Source organism: Mus caroli, unplaced genomic scaffold (genome assembly GCF_978045245.1).
Source record: "Mus caroli unplaced genomic scaffold, Mus_caroli_1 scaffold_11, whole genome shotgun sequence".
Lineage (NCBI taxonomy): Eukaryota > Metazoa > Chordata > Mammalia > Rodentia > Muridae > Mus > Mus caroli.
In genome coordinates, this window is record NW_028227266.1 from 87901409 (window position 1) to 87914090 (window position 12682).

At 42.0% G+C, this 12682-nt stretch overlaps 1 protein-coding gene across 7 annotated transcripts in view; it reads left to right on the forward strand.

Annotated features, from left to right (window-relative positions):
- The first annotated feature begins 4836 nt into the window (after positions 1-4836).
- LOC147002106 (5-formyltetrahydrofolate cyclo-ligase) overlaps positions 4837-12682 on the forward strand; it is a 91790-nt gene continuing 83944 nt past the window's right edge. For 2 of the 7 annotated variants that reach the window (XM_085827871.1, XM_085827872.1), the window contains exons 1-2: positions 4837-4997; positions 8802-9063. In XM_085827871.1, the coding sequence (XP_085683997.1) occupies positions 4881-4997; positions 8802-9063 (379 nt within the window). In that variant the 5' untranslated portion in view covers positions 4837-4880. The other 5 variants (XM_085827875.1, XM_085827873.1, XM_085827869.1 and 2 more) reach the window with 5 other exon arrangements.

Here is a 12682-nt window from a genome sequence, read left to right on the forward strand (position 1 = left end):
TAACATAGAATTATAGTTTTTAAGTTCTAAAAATGTTTTTACAGTGTGCTACAATTTATCGGTATGTATATTGTGTGTTTGTGTGTGTGTGTGTTTGTGTGTGTGTGTGTGTGTGTATGTGTGTATGTGTGTATGTGTGTATGTGTGTGTGTTCAAAGGCTTGAATTATTTCTACCAGCTTGGTTTTTCCTAGTTAAAAGAAAAAGGCAAGTCTCAAAAGTAATTATAGTGGAAATAATCAACATTTTTTAAGGCTCAAGTACATTGGTTTAGTTTGGATTTACTATGAATCAGTATAATTCTCAGGGGAATACAGCTTATAGATATAAATATGAATATAAATATATTTTTCAGTCCTAAGCAATTGAAATATAAAGAGAAGAAAAAGAGAAAATTCCATTCCCTAGAACTTATAGCCAATGAGCACCAAAAACAAAGCTACTTTGAGTGAAGAGGAAATATTACTCTTTGGATTTTGAATAACTGATAGGCAAAACAGAATATAACATCTCAAACATGATTTCATACTGTCTACACATTGAAAGAATATTCAAATACTTAATATACATTCAGTTTCATATTGTTTTCAAATTATTAATTCTTTTCTTTTTCTCTTCTGTTGGTTTGAATCAGAATGGTCCCCATAGGCTCATATTTGAATGCTTAGATATCAGAAAGTGGCAGCATTCAAAAGGATTAGAAGGATTAAGATTGTGGCCTTGTTGGAGGAAGTGTGTCAGTAAGGGTTGGGCTTTGAGGTTTCCCAAAATCCCAGGCCAATTCCAAAATCTGTGTCTGTCTGTCTGTCTGTCTGTCTGTCTGTTTGTCTGTCTCTGCCTATGGATCAGATCAGGATATAGGTCTTAGCAGCCTGTGTGCCACTGTTCTTCTTGACATGATGATGATGGACTAACCTCTGGGACCAAAAGCAAGCCCCCAATTAATTGCTTCCTTTCATAAGAGCTGCCTTAGTCATGATGTCTCTTTACAGCAAAAGAAGATTGACTAAGACATTTATCAATATGTGGCTACAAATCAAAAGAAGTAAAGTTAGCATATGTAGGTGAAACTATATTTCTCTTGGGCAGTGTTTCTAAAGGTTTCTCAAGGAGTGTAGCCTTGGAGTAGAGAACATGTTGACAATGTAACGATTACAGGTAGTGAAAGCAGAGAGATTATCCCACCGATTTTTAAATGTTCAATTTGTTCTCATAGGAAGATGGCTTCATAAAGAAGTTTGAACCCAAATCTGGCTGGCTGACTTTTCTGCAGATGACAGGAGAGATCTGGGAAATGCTCTTTCTCCTCAAGTAACACTACTGACCAGAGAGAACCTTGGCTCCCAAGAGAATGGTTATCAGCACTTGGCATTTCCATTTACAGACATGAAACTTGTCTTTCCAGAGTTGCCGATATTTTGTTTCAACTTTAATGAATAAATTAATAACATTTGTTTTTGTACATGTTTCATGATTTCAGTTGTGAGTCTGTCATTCAATACAAGGGACAGGTATTGAAGTAAGGATAGATGATGACCTGGAAGGGTCCTTTTTGTACCTCTAGCATGAGGTAGAGACTTTTCCATAAGGGTGTGCTCATGATCTAAAAGGTTGAGTTACTAAGCTAAACCTTACAGAGGCTAAAATCTTCTTCCTACCTTTTCCTGGATTTTTACAATTTATTAATGATGCCCTCTCCTGAATCTTTACTCTTTGGCCTTTAATTTGGGGTTCATGGATAGGACAGTCAGATAAGCAATGTTGGGGCTAAAAGGAAGGCCTCAAGTCATAGTCCTCTCTGACCTTCTCACGCCTTCTTTCTCTCTCCAACCCACATTTTCTCCCATGGCAAGACACAAAAAGTGGAATTCATTTTACCCAAGTCAAGTTATAGTCAACAATCAGGTTATATGTCATCAGTCTGACTTTCTAATAGTTAAGAAGGGATCACTGTTCTTTCTACTCCTATAGCAAGAAACTGGAGAGGTTTGAACAAAAGCAGCTAAATGAAGGAATATCAAGTCATTATTAAACTGGATTTGTGTGTGTGTGTGTGTGTTATGTGTGTGTGTTCAAGAGAGAGAGAGAGAGAGACAGACAGACAGACAGAGAGACAGAGAGACAGAGAGACAGAGACAGAAAAAGACACACAGAGAAAACTATCGTTTGTTCAGATCCTGCTCCAATTTTTAGATCAAATTTGATGGCAATATATAGAAATCCTCTATTTTGGACTAGATCACTTTCATTATGTTTCCCTTGAGGCTATTGGTAGCTCCTGTGAAGAAAGATCCCCTCTTTCCAAGGCAAGGTATATCTTTACAAGGAATCTCAATTATGAACAGTACCTTGGAGGTGATTCCTCACTGAAGAGATGAAGACACTGTGCAAGTCAGTAATGAACTTATTTAAGTTCTGATCTTTCTGTCTCCACATCGTGAGGGCTAGGATTACAGACATGTTATTGCCACATTCAGTTTGTGTGGTGCTGGAGGTTGAGCCTCCAGGCTTTGTGCATAGCAATGCCACCATATCATAAACAGCATGGTCTTCTATTTTATTGCCACCTTTAAATTGGAGAAGTGGGAAGGAATAAGCAAGAAGACCAGGTAGGAAGTTAATTAGAATCTTACAGAGGTAAGTCAGACCCAGTAATCACTTTAGAGCTCTGATGCCCACAGTGAGTCAGTCACTTGTTAGAAATGTTCCACAACCCCCCCGAAACAGTGCCACCAGATAGGGGACCAAGTGTTCAGACATGAGACTGTGGTTGGGGGAATTTCACCTTCAAACCTTGAAACTGTGTGTTTCAAGACACACTTCTCACGGTGTAGCTCAGCAGGATCCTATCAGCACAGTCTTCCTGCCTCAGTCTTCTGAGTGCTGAGAGGAGAGGTGTGTGCCACCAAGGTCAAGATATTTTATGCAAGGTTTCTTTGCTTTTGTTTTGAGTCAGGGTCTCAAGTCAGGAGCCTGGCTTGCTATAAAAGGGCTGTTTGGCCTCTAGGGGCTCCCTCTGATCCTTTCTGCTTTCTCTCTGAGGACCTTGCCTCTGCCCCCCCCCCCCCTCCATGCATTCATGACCAGCTTCTTCTCTTCTCTTTCCCTCTCCATCTCCCTCCCCCTCCCTCTCTTGCTTGCTCTCTCACTCTCTCACTCTCGCTCTTGTTCTCTAGTTCTCTCTTCACTTCTCAACCCTTCTTTCCATTCCCAAAAGCTTCATTTTATATTAGATCCGTCTCATGTGTGGTATCTGGAGGGGGTGTCTCAGCATGGGCACTACACTGCATTTTACAAAATATATCATTATTGTGATAGAACGTGCAGATTTATGATCCTAGAGAGCTTTACATGCTAAGATTGCATGCAGATATAGGTACAAATATATCCTCGAAGAAAATGTACGTATATAACATACATTTTTATCAAAGCTATCATTTTTGCAGCCCTGGTGATCAAACCAAGAGCCTTGCACATACTTTACCCCTGGGTTATGCTGCTAGACTACCTATTTATTGTTGAAGGGATGTGTCTATGTAGGGAGCCACATATAATTGTCATGAATATCCAGAAAAGCACTGCCTTCAGAATTTAACAACAATTTAACATGTACAATTATTATTATTATTTTTTTTTTTGGTAGTGCTGGTGATAAAGCCCAGGACTATATCCATGCTAAGTTCTATTTATTCCTGCTAATTGATAGTTGATGAATACATTGATTTATGGTGGTGATTCTCAAACATTATTATGGGTAGGGATCACCTGAAGACGATGTTAAGATAACCATTTGGACTCCCTAGGTCTGAGGATGGCTCAGGATTCTCCATGTCTCACATGTTTTCAGTCGAAACTGATTCATACACCACACTCATGTTCAACTATTGGTGAGTGGATATTACATTGGCACACTGACATGGTCTGTAAGCATAAGGACACAATCCCAGATGTAAGTGAATCCAGTGTTTGTTTACTGTTCATGATAAGATTCTATTCATCTATGTTCTCTCTCTCCCACCTTGCTTTGTCTCCAGGCACTTAGATCTTACGGAACTGAACTACATATCCCTTAACACGGGTGCCAGAGATCCGAACTCAGCTCTCTCGTGCTGGTGTACTTGGTCTTTTTACCAACTAAACTCTCCGCAGCTCTGAAAAATTAACTCTCAAAAATCAGTCCTCGGGTATTGCACGGTGACATGGGGTGGTGTTATAAATCTGAGTCAGTGCTTCTCAAATCTACTTACTTTATTCTCTGCTCCATGCTCAGTCAAACATCCTGTTAGAGAAAGGCATTATCTGTCTCTAAACAGCAGATTCCAACAGCGGTTAAATAGTTCTATAACAACGACCAGGCTGACTGAGTCCTGAGCTCTCCAGAGAGGGAACATCCATCTTTTGGGGCCATATGTTATAAAAGCGGCCCCCAAATCTATCAGTAAGGAGCCAACTGACTGAAAAGGAGAGGAAGGCACTTGGTGGTAAAGGAGAATGTTTGATCCATTGACCAGGAGGAACCAAGAGTCTTCCGGTATGATGTATTCGCATGTCTGGCTTGCTTTGCCCTTCTGAAGCTTCTCAAGCCCTGTACTCCACAATTAGATGAATATGGAGTCCTGGACTATAGTTGACAGCCTTTGTTAGACCCTCTGCAGAAGCATGGCGACCTTCTGTGGTCTGTGAGAGAGGGCAAGCATACTGGGCTGCGTGCACAATCCCCAGCTACCAAGCACGAAGGGTCAAGGACGCCACAGTATGGTAGTCTGCTCAGATGCCTAAGTGGCCTGTGCACCTCTGCAGGTTAACTGAGGCAGGGGATTTGGAGTCCCGCCCCATAAGCTCCGAGGGTGATGGGCGTGGCCAGGGCGGTGCTTGCCAGGAATGGCGGCGGTCGCGGTAAACAGTGCCAAGAGGGGCCTGCGGGCCGAGCTGAAGCAGCGCTTGAGGGCCTTGAGCGCGGAGGAACGGCTGAGGCAGTCTCACCTCCTCACGCAGAAGGTGCGAGAAGACTGCCCGGAGTTAAACTCCGGGAAGGGTGGGCTCGCGAGTCTGCGCAGGCGCACCTCCCCGGGGCGCGTGCGCGTTGTCGGGGCGCGCGCTCCGCCGGCAAGGGCGGCTCTGGCTGGCCCTGGAGCTTCTGAGGGAGCCGAGCTGAGCTTCCGGGCAGGTTTGGTCATTCACAGAGCTATTTTGTTATTGCTAGCAAAGGCATTGCAGCCATTAGGAGCTGTAGAGACTGTGGGATCACTCTCCGGTTTAATTGAAATCCATTCGCATGTGTTGAACACCTAGTAAACCATTTTTTTTTTTTTAATGTGTTGGGTAATAGAGATTACAAACATGATTGTCGCCCCTAATGGATCAGAGGATCTAGCAGAGGAAGGAGACAAATGGAACCATTGTAGGGCTGGGGATATGGCTCAGTGATACAACTGTTCAAAAATGCGCTGTATTTTATTTGTCCATACTTAGAACATACATGGAATTTGGGTCTGTTTTTCTAGCAGTTTTAAATCGCCTGTACCTTTATTTTGGCAAAACTCGACTGGAGTTTTATCTACGGGGAGATAACTGTTGATGCTGTGACTTCTGCGTTCACTGCACAGCATCACACCTTGGGTTGCTGCTTCTGAGTTGGGGTTGTTTCTGGTACTTATTTTCTGGTTTTATCTCTTTTCTTACTTAGTTTTCCTCAGCTTCCTTAAGAGTATATCCTCAACGGAATTATTTTAAAGAAAATACCTATACGATTGGCACTATTTGTAGATGAAATGTATTCGTGTTTTGCTTGCACGTATGTAAGCCGATTGTGTGTGTGTGCCTGGTGTCTTAGGTTAGAAGTGGGTGCCAGATCCTTTGGAACTAGACAGAGTTCAGGAAGGTTGTAAGTCCCCATGTGGGTGCTGGAAATTGAACCCAGGTTGTCTGCAAGAGCAGCAGGTGATCTTAAACTGCTGAGCCATCTCTCTAGTCACAACTTTTAAATATAATGTATATTAAAATCTCTTCAACTCCAATTTGGTCCATATTAGTCAAAGTTTAATTATTTTATTGTTATTCTGCTCAATACCTATGGGTTCCAATCTAGAGACCAATGTTTTCATTTATGCATTATATCTTGTGGTTTAGTTATTGTTCTATTGCTGTGAAGAGACACCATAACAATAGCAAGTTATAAAAGGAAGCATTTCATTTGGGCTTGCTTACAGGTTCAGAAGGCTGCTTGCTCTGTGATCATCTTGGTGGGAAGCAGAGAAGCAGGCAGGCAGGTGGGCCAGCATGGTGCTGAGCACTTACATCTTATCCACAAGATGGAGGTGTGAGAGTCCTGGGTCTGCCATAGGCTGTGGGCAAAGGAAGTCTGGCTCAACATGACTTGGTAGGTGGTGTTGGTTCAAACTTCTAGAGTCTTACACTTATTTTAGGCATATTTAAACATAGCACATTTTGGGAGAAAATCTCATTATAATTAACTTAATTCAAATTCATAAGAGTTTCTAAATAATAGGCTTAAGCCATACAAGGGACATGTGTCTTCTCCCGTAGAGATGAATTCTATAGCTTGACTCCATGTGACAAGTTAAGGTCTCGGTGTAGTCTCTGTCATATAGATAGTGCTAAGGTCACCAGGTTATTAACCACCTCTGCTCTCATTTGTAAGTACACATGACATCTCCCATAAAGATGGGCTCTACTGACTGAGAAACAATGCTCAAGATAGAGGTCTAGGGAGGATAACTGAGACAAACATAAATCTGGAGGAGCCATGCATGTGTGGCTTGGCCATCCAGACAGTTCAGAGGTCACCAGGCTATTAACTAAATTTATTCCCAGCCTTCTGGATGTAAAACAGGTAATGTATCTTTCCCTTTGAAGAAACAAATGTGTGAACCTATCATGTTCATTGTCATTGAAACTGTTACATCTTGATTACTGGTCTTCCTTTGTATCTTTCAGAAATTCTTTTTAATTAGATAATAAAAACTCTAGATTAATCTTTTGTGTCTCTTAACTACTTTTCTTATTTTTTTCTTAATCTTTCTCCCTCACAGGGCCTCCTAGATTGTTTTCATTTGGCCAATCACAGTTTTAATGTCTAATGAGTACTCCTTAGGTCTCTTACTGATTCCTTTCCCTAGCAGTCTATTAATGTTTTATAGATTCAGTTATTGTTTTCAGTTTGTCTGTGAAGACTAATTAGAATTTAAAAATCATCCCCATCTTTTGAATTACCTGTTTGTCACTAAATCATTTTTCCATTCTATTTTTTTATGTTTAAAAAACTTCTATTTTGTATTTTGTGTGGTTTTACAAAATAGATGAAAATCATTGATCGGCCATGCATATTTCTGTCTTTTGGGAGTAGTGAGCCTCAACTGAGGACCTTGTACATGATAGTGGATGAAACCCCTGGGCCTTGGTATTCATAAATATGCATTTATGAATGAAAGTGTGTTAGCTACAAGCTTTCCTCTGTTTTTGCAGATACTGTTTGGAATTCTAAGGGAAGAATGGAGTCTGCCCACCTCCTGTGTCCATGTTTTAGTGCGGCTGTGTCTATAAATACTGGCTCATCTTCCCTCTGTCTTATAGGAATTATTATCTTCATCCTCCCTTCCTAACAGATAGCATGTAAATGGGCTGAGGAGGAAAGGCAAATGCATGTGCATAGTCTCACACTGATTTTACCTGTGTGTCTTATTGCTTATTTAGCTCTTGGTTTTCTACACTCTGCTCTAAAGAGACTAAGAAAAATACTTTCTTATATGGTAAGCGGTGTCAAAAGCCTCAGGCCTGCTCCAAATCCGGGTTTCCATTTGCTTCATTTCTGCCAACAGCTTCTGACAGCTTCGCAGGGTGGACTTCCTTCCCTGGCCTCGCTTTGCTATGCTTTGCTTAACTTCCCTCTCCCCTTGCTTTAGATGTAACTTTGCTTTCTTTCCCTAAATCTCTTTGTCAGCCATATTTGTAAGCTGCCCTTGCTTTATCCTTCTTTCCTTAGCATGAAGGACAGGGGGGAACAGAAAAGGAGTGGACACAGAAAGGGAGTAAGGGGCCGACTTGTGAGTCTGAGTAAGTGCTTAGGACTTCATGAGCACAGCTTAGCTCCCACTGTCAGATGAGCGATTCCACTAAATGTGGATTCTTGCACCAGGAGCCCTTTGCCCCCATTTTAATGAACTCTGTGAGCACCTAATTGAATGGAATGGCACTGGTTGAGCTAAGAAACCGTTACCAGCGTGTTCTCTGTGGGAGCTTGTGGACGGATTCAGAACCGCCCTTTAGGATACATAGGCACTGACTGACCCGGGACTCACCATATAGACTGAAGTGTTGATGTGCATCCCTACAGATGTAGCAAAGGTTCTGCAGAGCCCAGTAAGGTTAGGTCTCAGTGGGACTTAAATGAGGAAAATCAGTGGGAGAAATGTCCAATGATCCAAGGACTGGAAATTTTGTGAGATCCCAACTTCATAGAAAAAAATACCCCCCAAATCCTCGAGTAAGTCCCTGAGGTGTACTGTCAGGAACCGGAAACTGGGTTCTTATCTGGGATCTGAAGATAGACAGCTTTTCATTCCATGACTTCTTAAGGAATTTCTATAGGGTCAAGCATAGGCATAGTGGAGAGAGGAAGGAGTCAAGTATGCAATTCTTGAGTCTTGAAATAAAAGCCAGGTATCAGGATGCAGTGTCAGCTCACCGTGCCAATCCTTGAAGAAGGCCGAGACAAAAGGGAGGAATTGGTAAGAGAAGTTACTAGTTTATGAAGAATTAAAATTGCCATCATTTCCCACTTAGGTGATTGCCCACAGTCAGTATCAAAATTCCAAAAGAATTTCCATCTTTCTGAGCATGCAAGATGAAGTTGAGACGGAAGAAATCATCAAGGACATTTTCAAACAAGGCAAAATCTGCTTCATCCCTCGGTACCAATTCCAGAGCAATCACATGGACATGGTGAGATTAACGTCACCTGAAGAAATCGCTTTACTTCCCAAGACATCTTGGAATATTCATCAGCCTGGTGAGGGAGATGTTCGGGAGGAGGCCTTATCCACTGGTATGGCATCTTTTCTCACATCCAAACACTTACCTTGGTGCATCCTCTTTCCTCTGATCTCAGAAGCTAGCATGGTCATACTTGGCTAGCTTGGGAGAACTGATATCTTTGTATGTTTTGATGGTTTCACTGGATTTGTTTTTCTTCTCATAAAAATCTTTTCTCCCTCACCCCTTTTGTGTATTTTGTGAGACAGGGTGTCACTATGTAGGTGAGGCTGGCTTCAAACTCTCAAAGTCCTACCTCCCTAGTGCTTCGCTCATGGGCATACACCACCTCTCTGGCTTCTACCAGATATCTTTATCTATTTCTTGGTCAGATCTATTGTATGCCTAGGAAGCTAAGGCCCAGTGCCTGGAAGGTCTCACCCTGAAGTTGGGAAGATAGAAATTTTATGTTAATAAATGTATCTCAACTTGTACTCTACATTAAATATAAGCGTCAAATTAAAAAAGACATTCAATCAGATCAGGAGTTGGTCTTGCAAATGTGCACCCCCAACATGGGTTTCTTCATCATCATCCTCTTCTTTCCATCCATATCATGTTTGTGGCAGCAGTTGTGGCTTTTGCTCCTGTGATATAACCCAAGTTGCTGTGGAGTAGAGTATGAGGCTTTAGAGTCTTTCAGCTGTGGTATGAGGCACCGAACCCCCCTCCCCCCCGCCCCCTCAAGCCCTCACCCTGCACTGTTGTTTGCAGAAAGTCTGCTGAGCAGGTAAGCTTTCTGTTATCTCTTCACATCACACTCAGTGTGCAGTTTTCCTTGCATCAGCAGTTTAGAAAGTGGCAAGTTCAATGCTAAAGCCTAAATCAAGCCTCACAGTGTTGGAGGTGAGCCAGTGGGAGCACAGATCATCTCTGCGTCTCTGCATCTCTGCAGATCATCTCATCATCTCACCTTTGCTGTCTACTCATCTTCCTGGTTTGCCTTTGTTATCTCAGCTTAGAAAAGGGTGAACTTGTAGCCAGAGTTGCAGTTACAGGTTCTTAAGCAAAAATTTCCTGTAAGGTATTCTTGTCTTAGGTTTACAGGATACTAAACCAGTTGGTAAGTGAAAAATATAGGGGCTGTCTCTTTACTGAATTTATCCTTAAAGTGAGGGCTGCTTAGACAATTTGACTAGCCAGGAGTTTTTCCATTGAGAGTGTGTAATCTGGTTCAACCACTATCAACTTGGCATAAGCACAAGGGGATAATATTGGTCCAGAAACTGAAGACTACACAGGCAAGGAAGCTTCAGTGTCTCTTGATTAGTGTCCTTAGATGTCAATCTGTCTTTGTTGAGACTCTTTTTGTGTCTATGTTGGTTTTGTGTTCACTGTGGCTCATGGCAGCTTGGACTTATATAACCCTTTGAGCTAGAATTCCCAGCAGAGGAGCAAGTCTGGTTTACTAATAGTCCCAATAAAATTCTGGTCCTAACTCTTATTGCCTGAAGTGGTCATCCCTGAGTTAATCACTAGGGATAGACACGAAATTAGTTTATTGGCTCGAGCCTGGGTTGTATACAACCATTCCTCACTGTTTTCTGTGACTGGGGAAAAGGACCTGTAGCCACCTCTTCAGCCCTCCTCAACCACTGTTGCTTTACTAAGACTGTGTGGTTCCTGTAGAATTATAGAGGAGAGTACATGGGTTTATCAACATCTCTCACAAAGTCTTTATATATATATTTAATGAAAACTTTATTATAGAGAACTTGCAAATAAAAAAATACCACAGCGTCATGATATGCATGAGAACAGGCCAAAGAAAATTTAATTGTGTCACAAATTTGAAAGTGGTTTGTTTGTTTGTTGGTTGGTTGGTTGAGATGGGATCTCAGTACAAAGCCCAGGCTGGTCTTGATCTCACAATCCATATGTCTCAGCCTCCAAGGCTTATAGACCTACATAGCCATCTGGCTGGTAAATATTTATTAAGCACTTAGTTCAATGGTTCTCAATCTTCCTAATGCTGTGTGACCCTCTAATACAGTCCCTCATGTTGTGGTGAGCCATAAAATTATTTTGTTTCTACTACTTCATAACTGTAATTTGGCTACTGTCATGAATTATAGCATGATATGTTATATGCAGGATATCTGAAGGGAACCCATGTAAAAGGGTCATTCAGCCCTCACAGGGACGGGGAAGTCACTGAGTGTCTGTGAGAAGTGATGGAGACCTGCTTCCCACAGGGGTAGAGTTAACTAGCTGTGGTTCTCATAGAGGTGGGCTTCTGCTAGCACGACACAGGCCCTCTCCTATGAGCTGTCCCTTTAAGCTTTGTGTTAAACATCAAGGTGTTCAACCATTCCTTGATTTCACATTCATAAATTTATTCTTTTTATATATTTCTGTTTGTAGCTAGCATGTACCCATAAAATTATCCTTGTCTCTTTTTTAACCATCCAATTATCAGGTATTACTGGATATTTCTTTGGTATATATTTATGTGCAGTGCATGTGTGTGCTCTATGTATGTGTGTGCACAGATGCATGTAGAAGCCAAAGGAGGGTTTTGGGTGCCCTGCTCTATCACCCTCTACCTTATGGCTTTGAACAAGGGTCTCTCAGTGAGTTCGGAGCTAGGCTGGCAGTGACAAAGCCCCAATGTATCCTTCTCTTTCTTCCACATTATAATGCTGGGTTACAGACACAACTGCACCTGGATTGAACCTCATGCTTAAGCAGCAAGCCTTCATAGCCATTCAGATATTTCCCCAATCCAGCCTTGTACAATTTTTATCACCTGCTTCTGATCCCAGTGACCTTTTATCCCCAGTTGACTGGTCACACTGACTCTTCCCCTAGAATGACTTTCAAACTTGTTTCCTGATCATATTGGCTTCATATTGGAGAGCCTTTTTATACAGCTCACCCATCTGTTAGTTTTTTTCCTGGATACTGTAATGATCTCTGTCTCTGGCCAACAGTACTTCCTGCTGATCTGTTGTGGACAAAAGCTGGGACTTTGGCTAACTCTAAAGTCCAGGCCACTGAATGAGCCACTGTTTCCCCTTGCTTTCTGCTTCTCCCCAGTGTGGTTCCTCTCCGTCTCCCAGAGTGCCTGGCTGGAGGATAGCATTTCATTGCTATTGTCGGTGAGGGATTCAGTACTGATCTCTATAGTTTTCCTCCTTTCTAACCATGACCTTTGTTCCTGAGTTCTTGTGAAGTCCAGATATCTCGGGTAGGAGAAAACGGACTCCAGCAACTTGACTTGTGATTTCCTACATGTTTGGTAACATGTGATTCCTTGCCCAGTAACTTACAGAATACCCAACCAAATGAGTAAATAGAGGCATCCTCAAAGAGTAAACATCGTGGCCAGACCAGCAGAGGGTTGGCTGGGGCGGCGTTCATTGCACCTCTTTATTGATTCCTCCTTCCAATGTGGCCACATTGGATTGATATCCTCTCTCTGTTTTGTACTGTTGTCTGTGTAATTGACCTTTTGAGGGCAGTGGCTGAGCCTGGCTTGTTTTGCTTGCCAGGGTCTATGCTCTGACCCTAATAACTTTGTCAACATGTTGATTCATACTGGAATGTTCTCAAAGTAAATCTGAATTTATTATAAGTTCAGAGAATACTAAGATAGATGAATAGATGATCAGTCCTTTATACATGAAGAA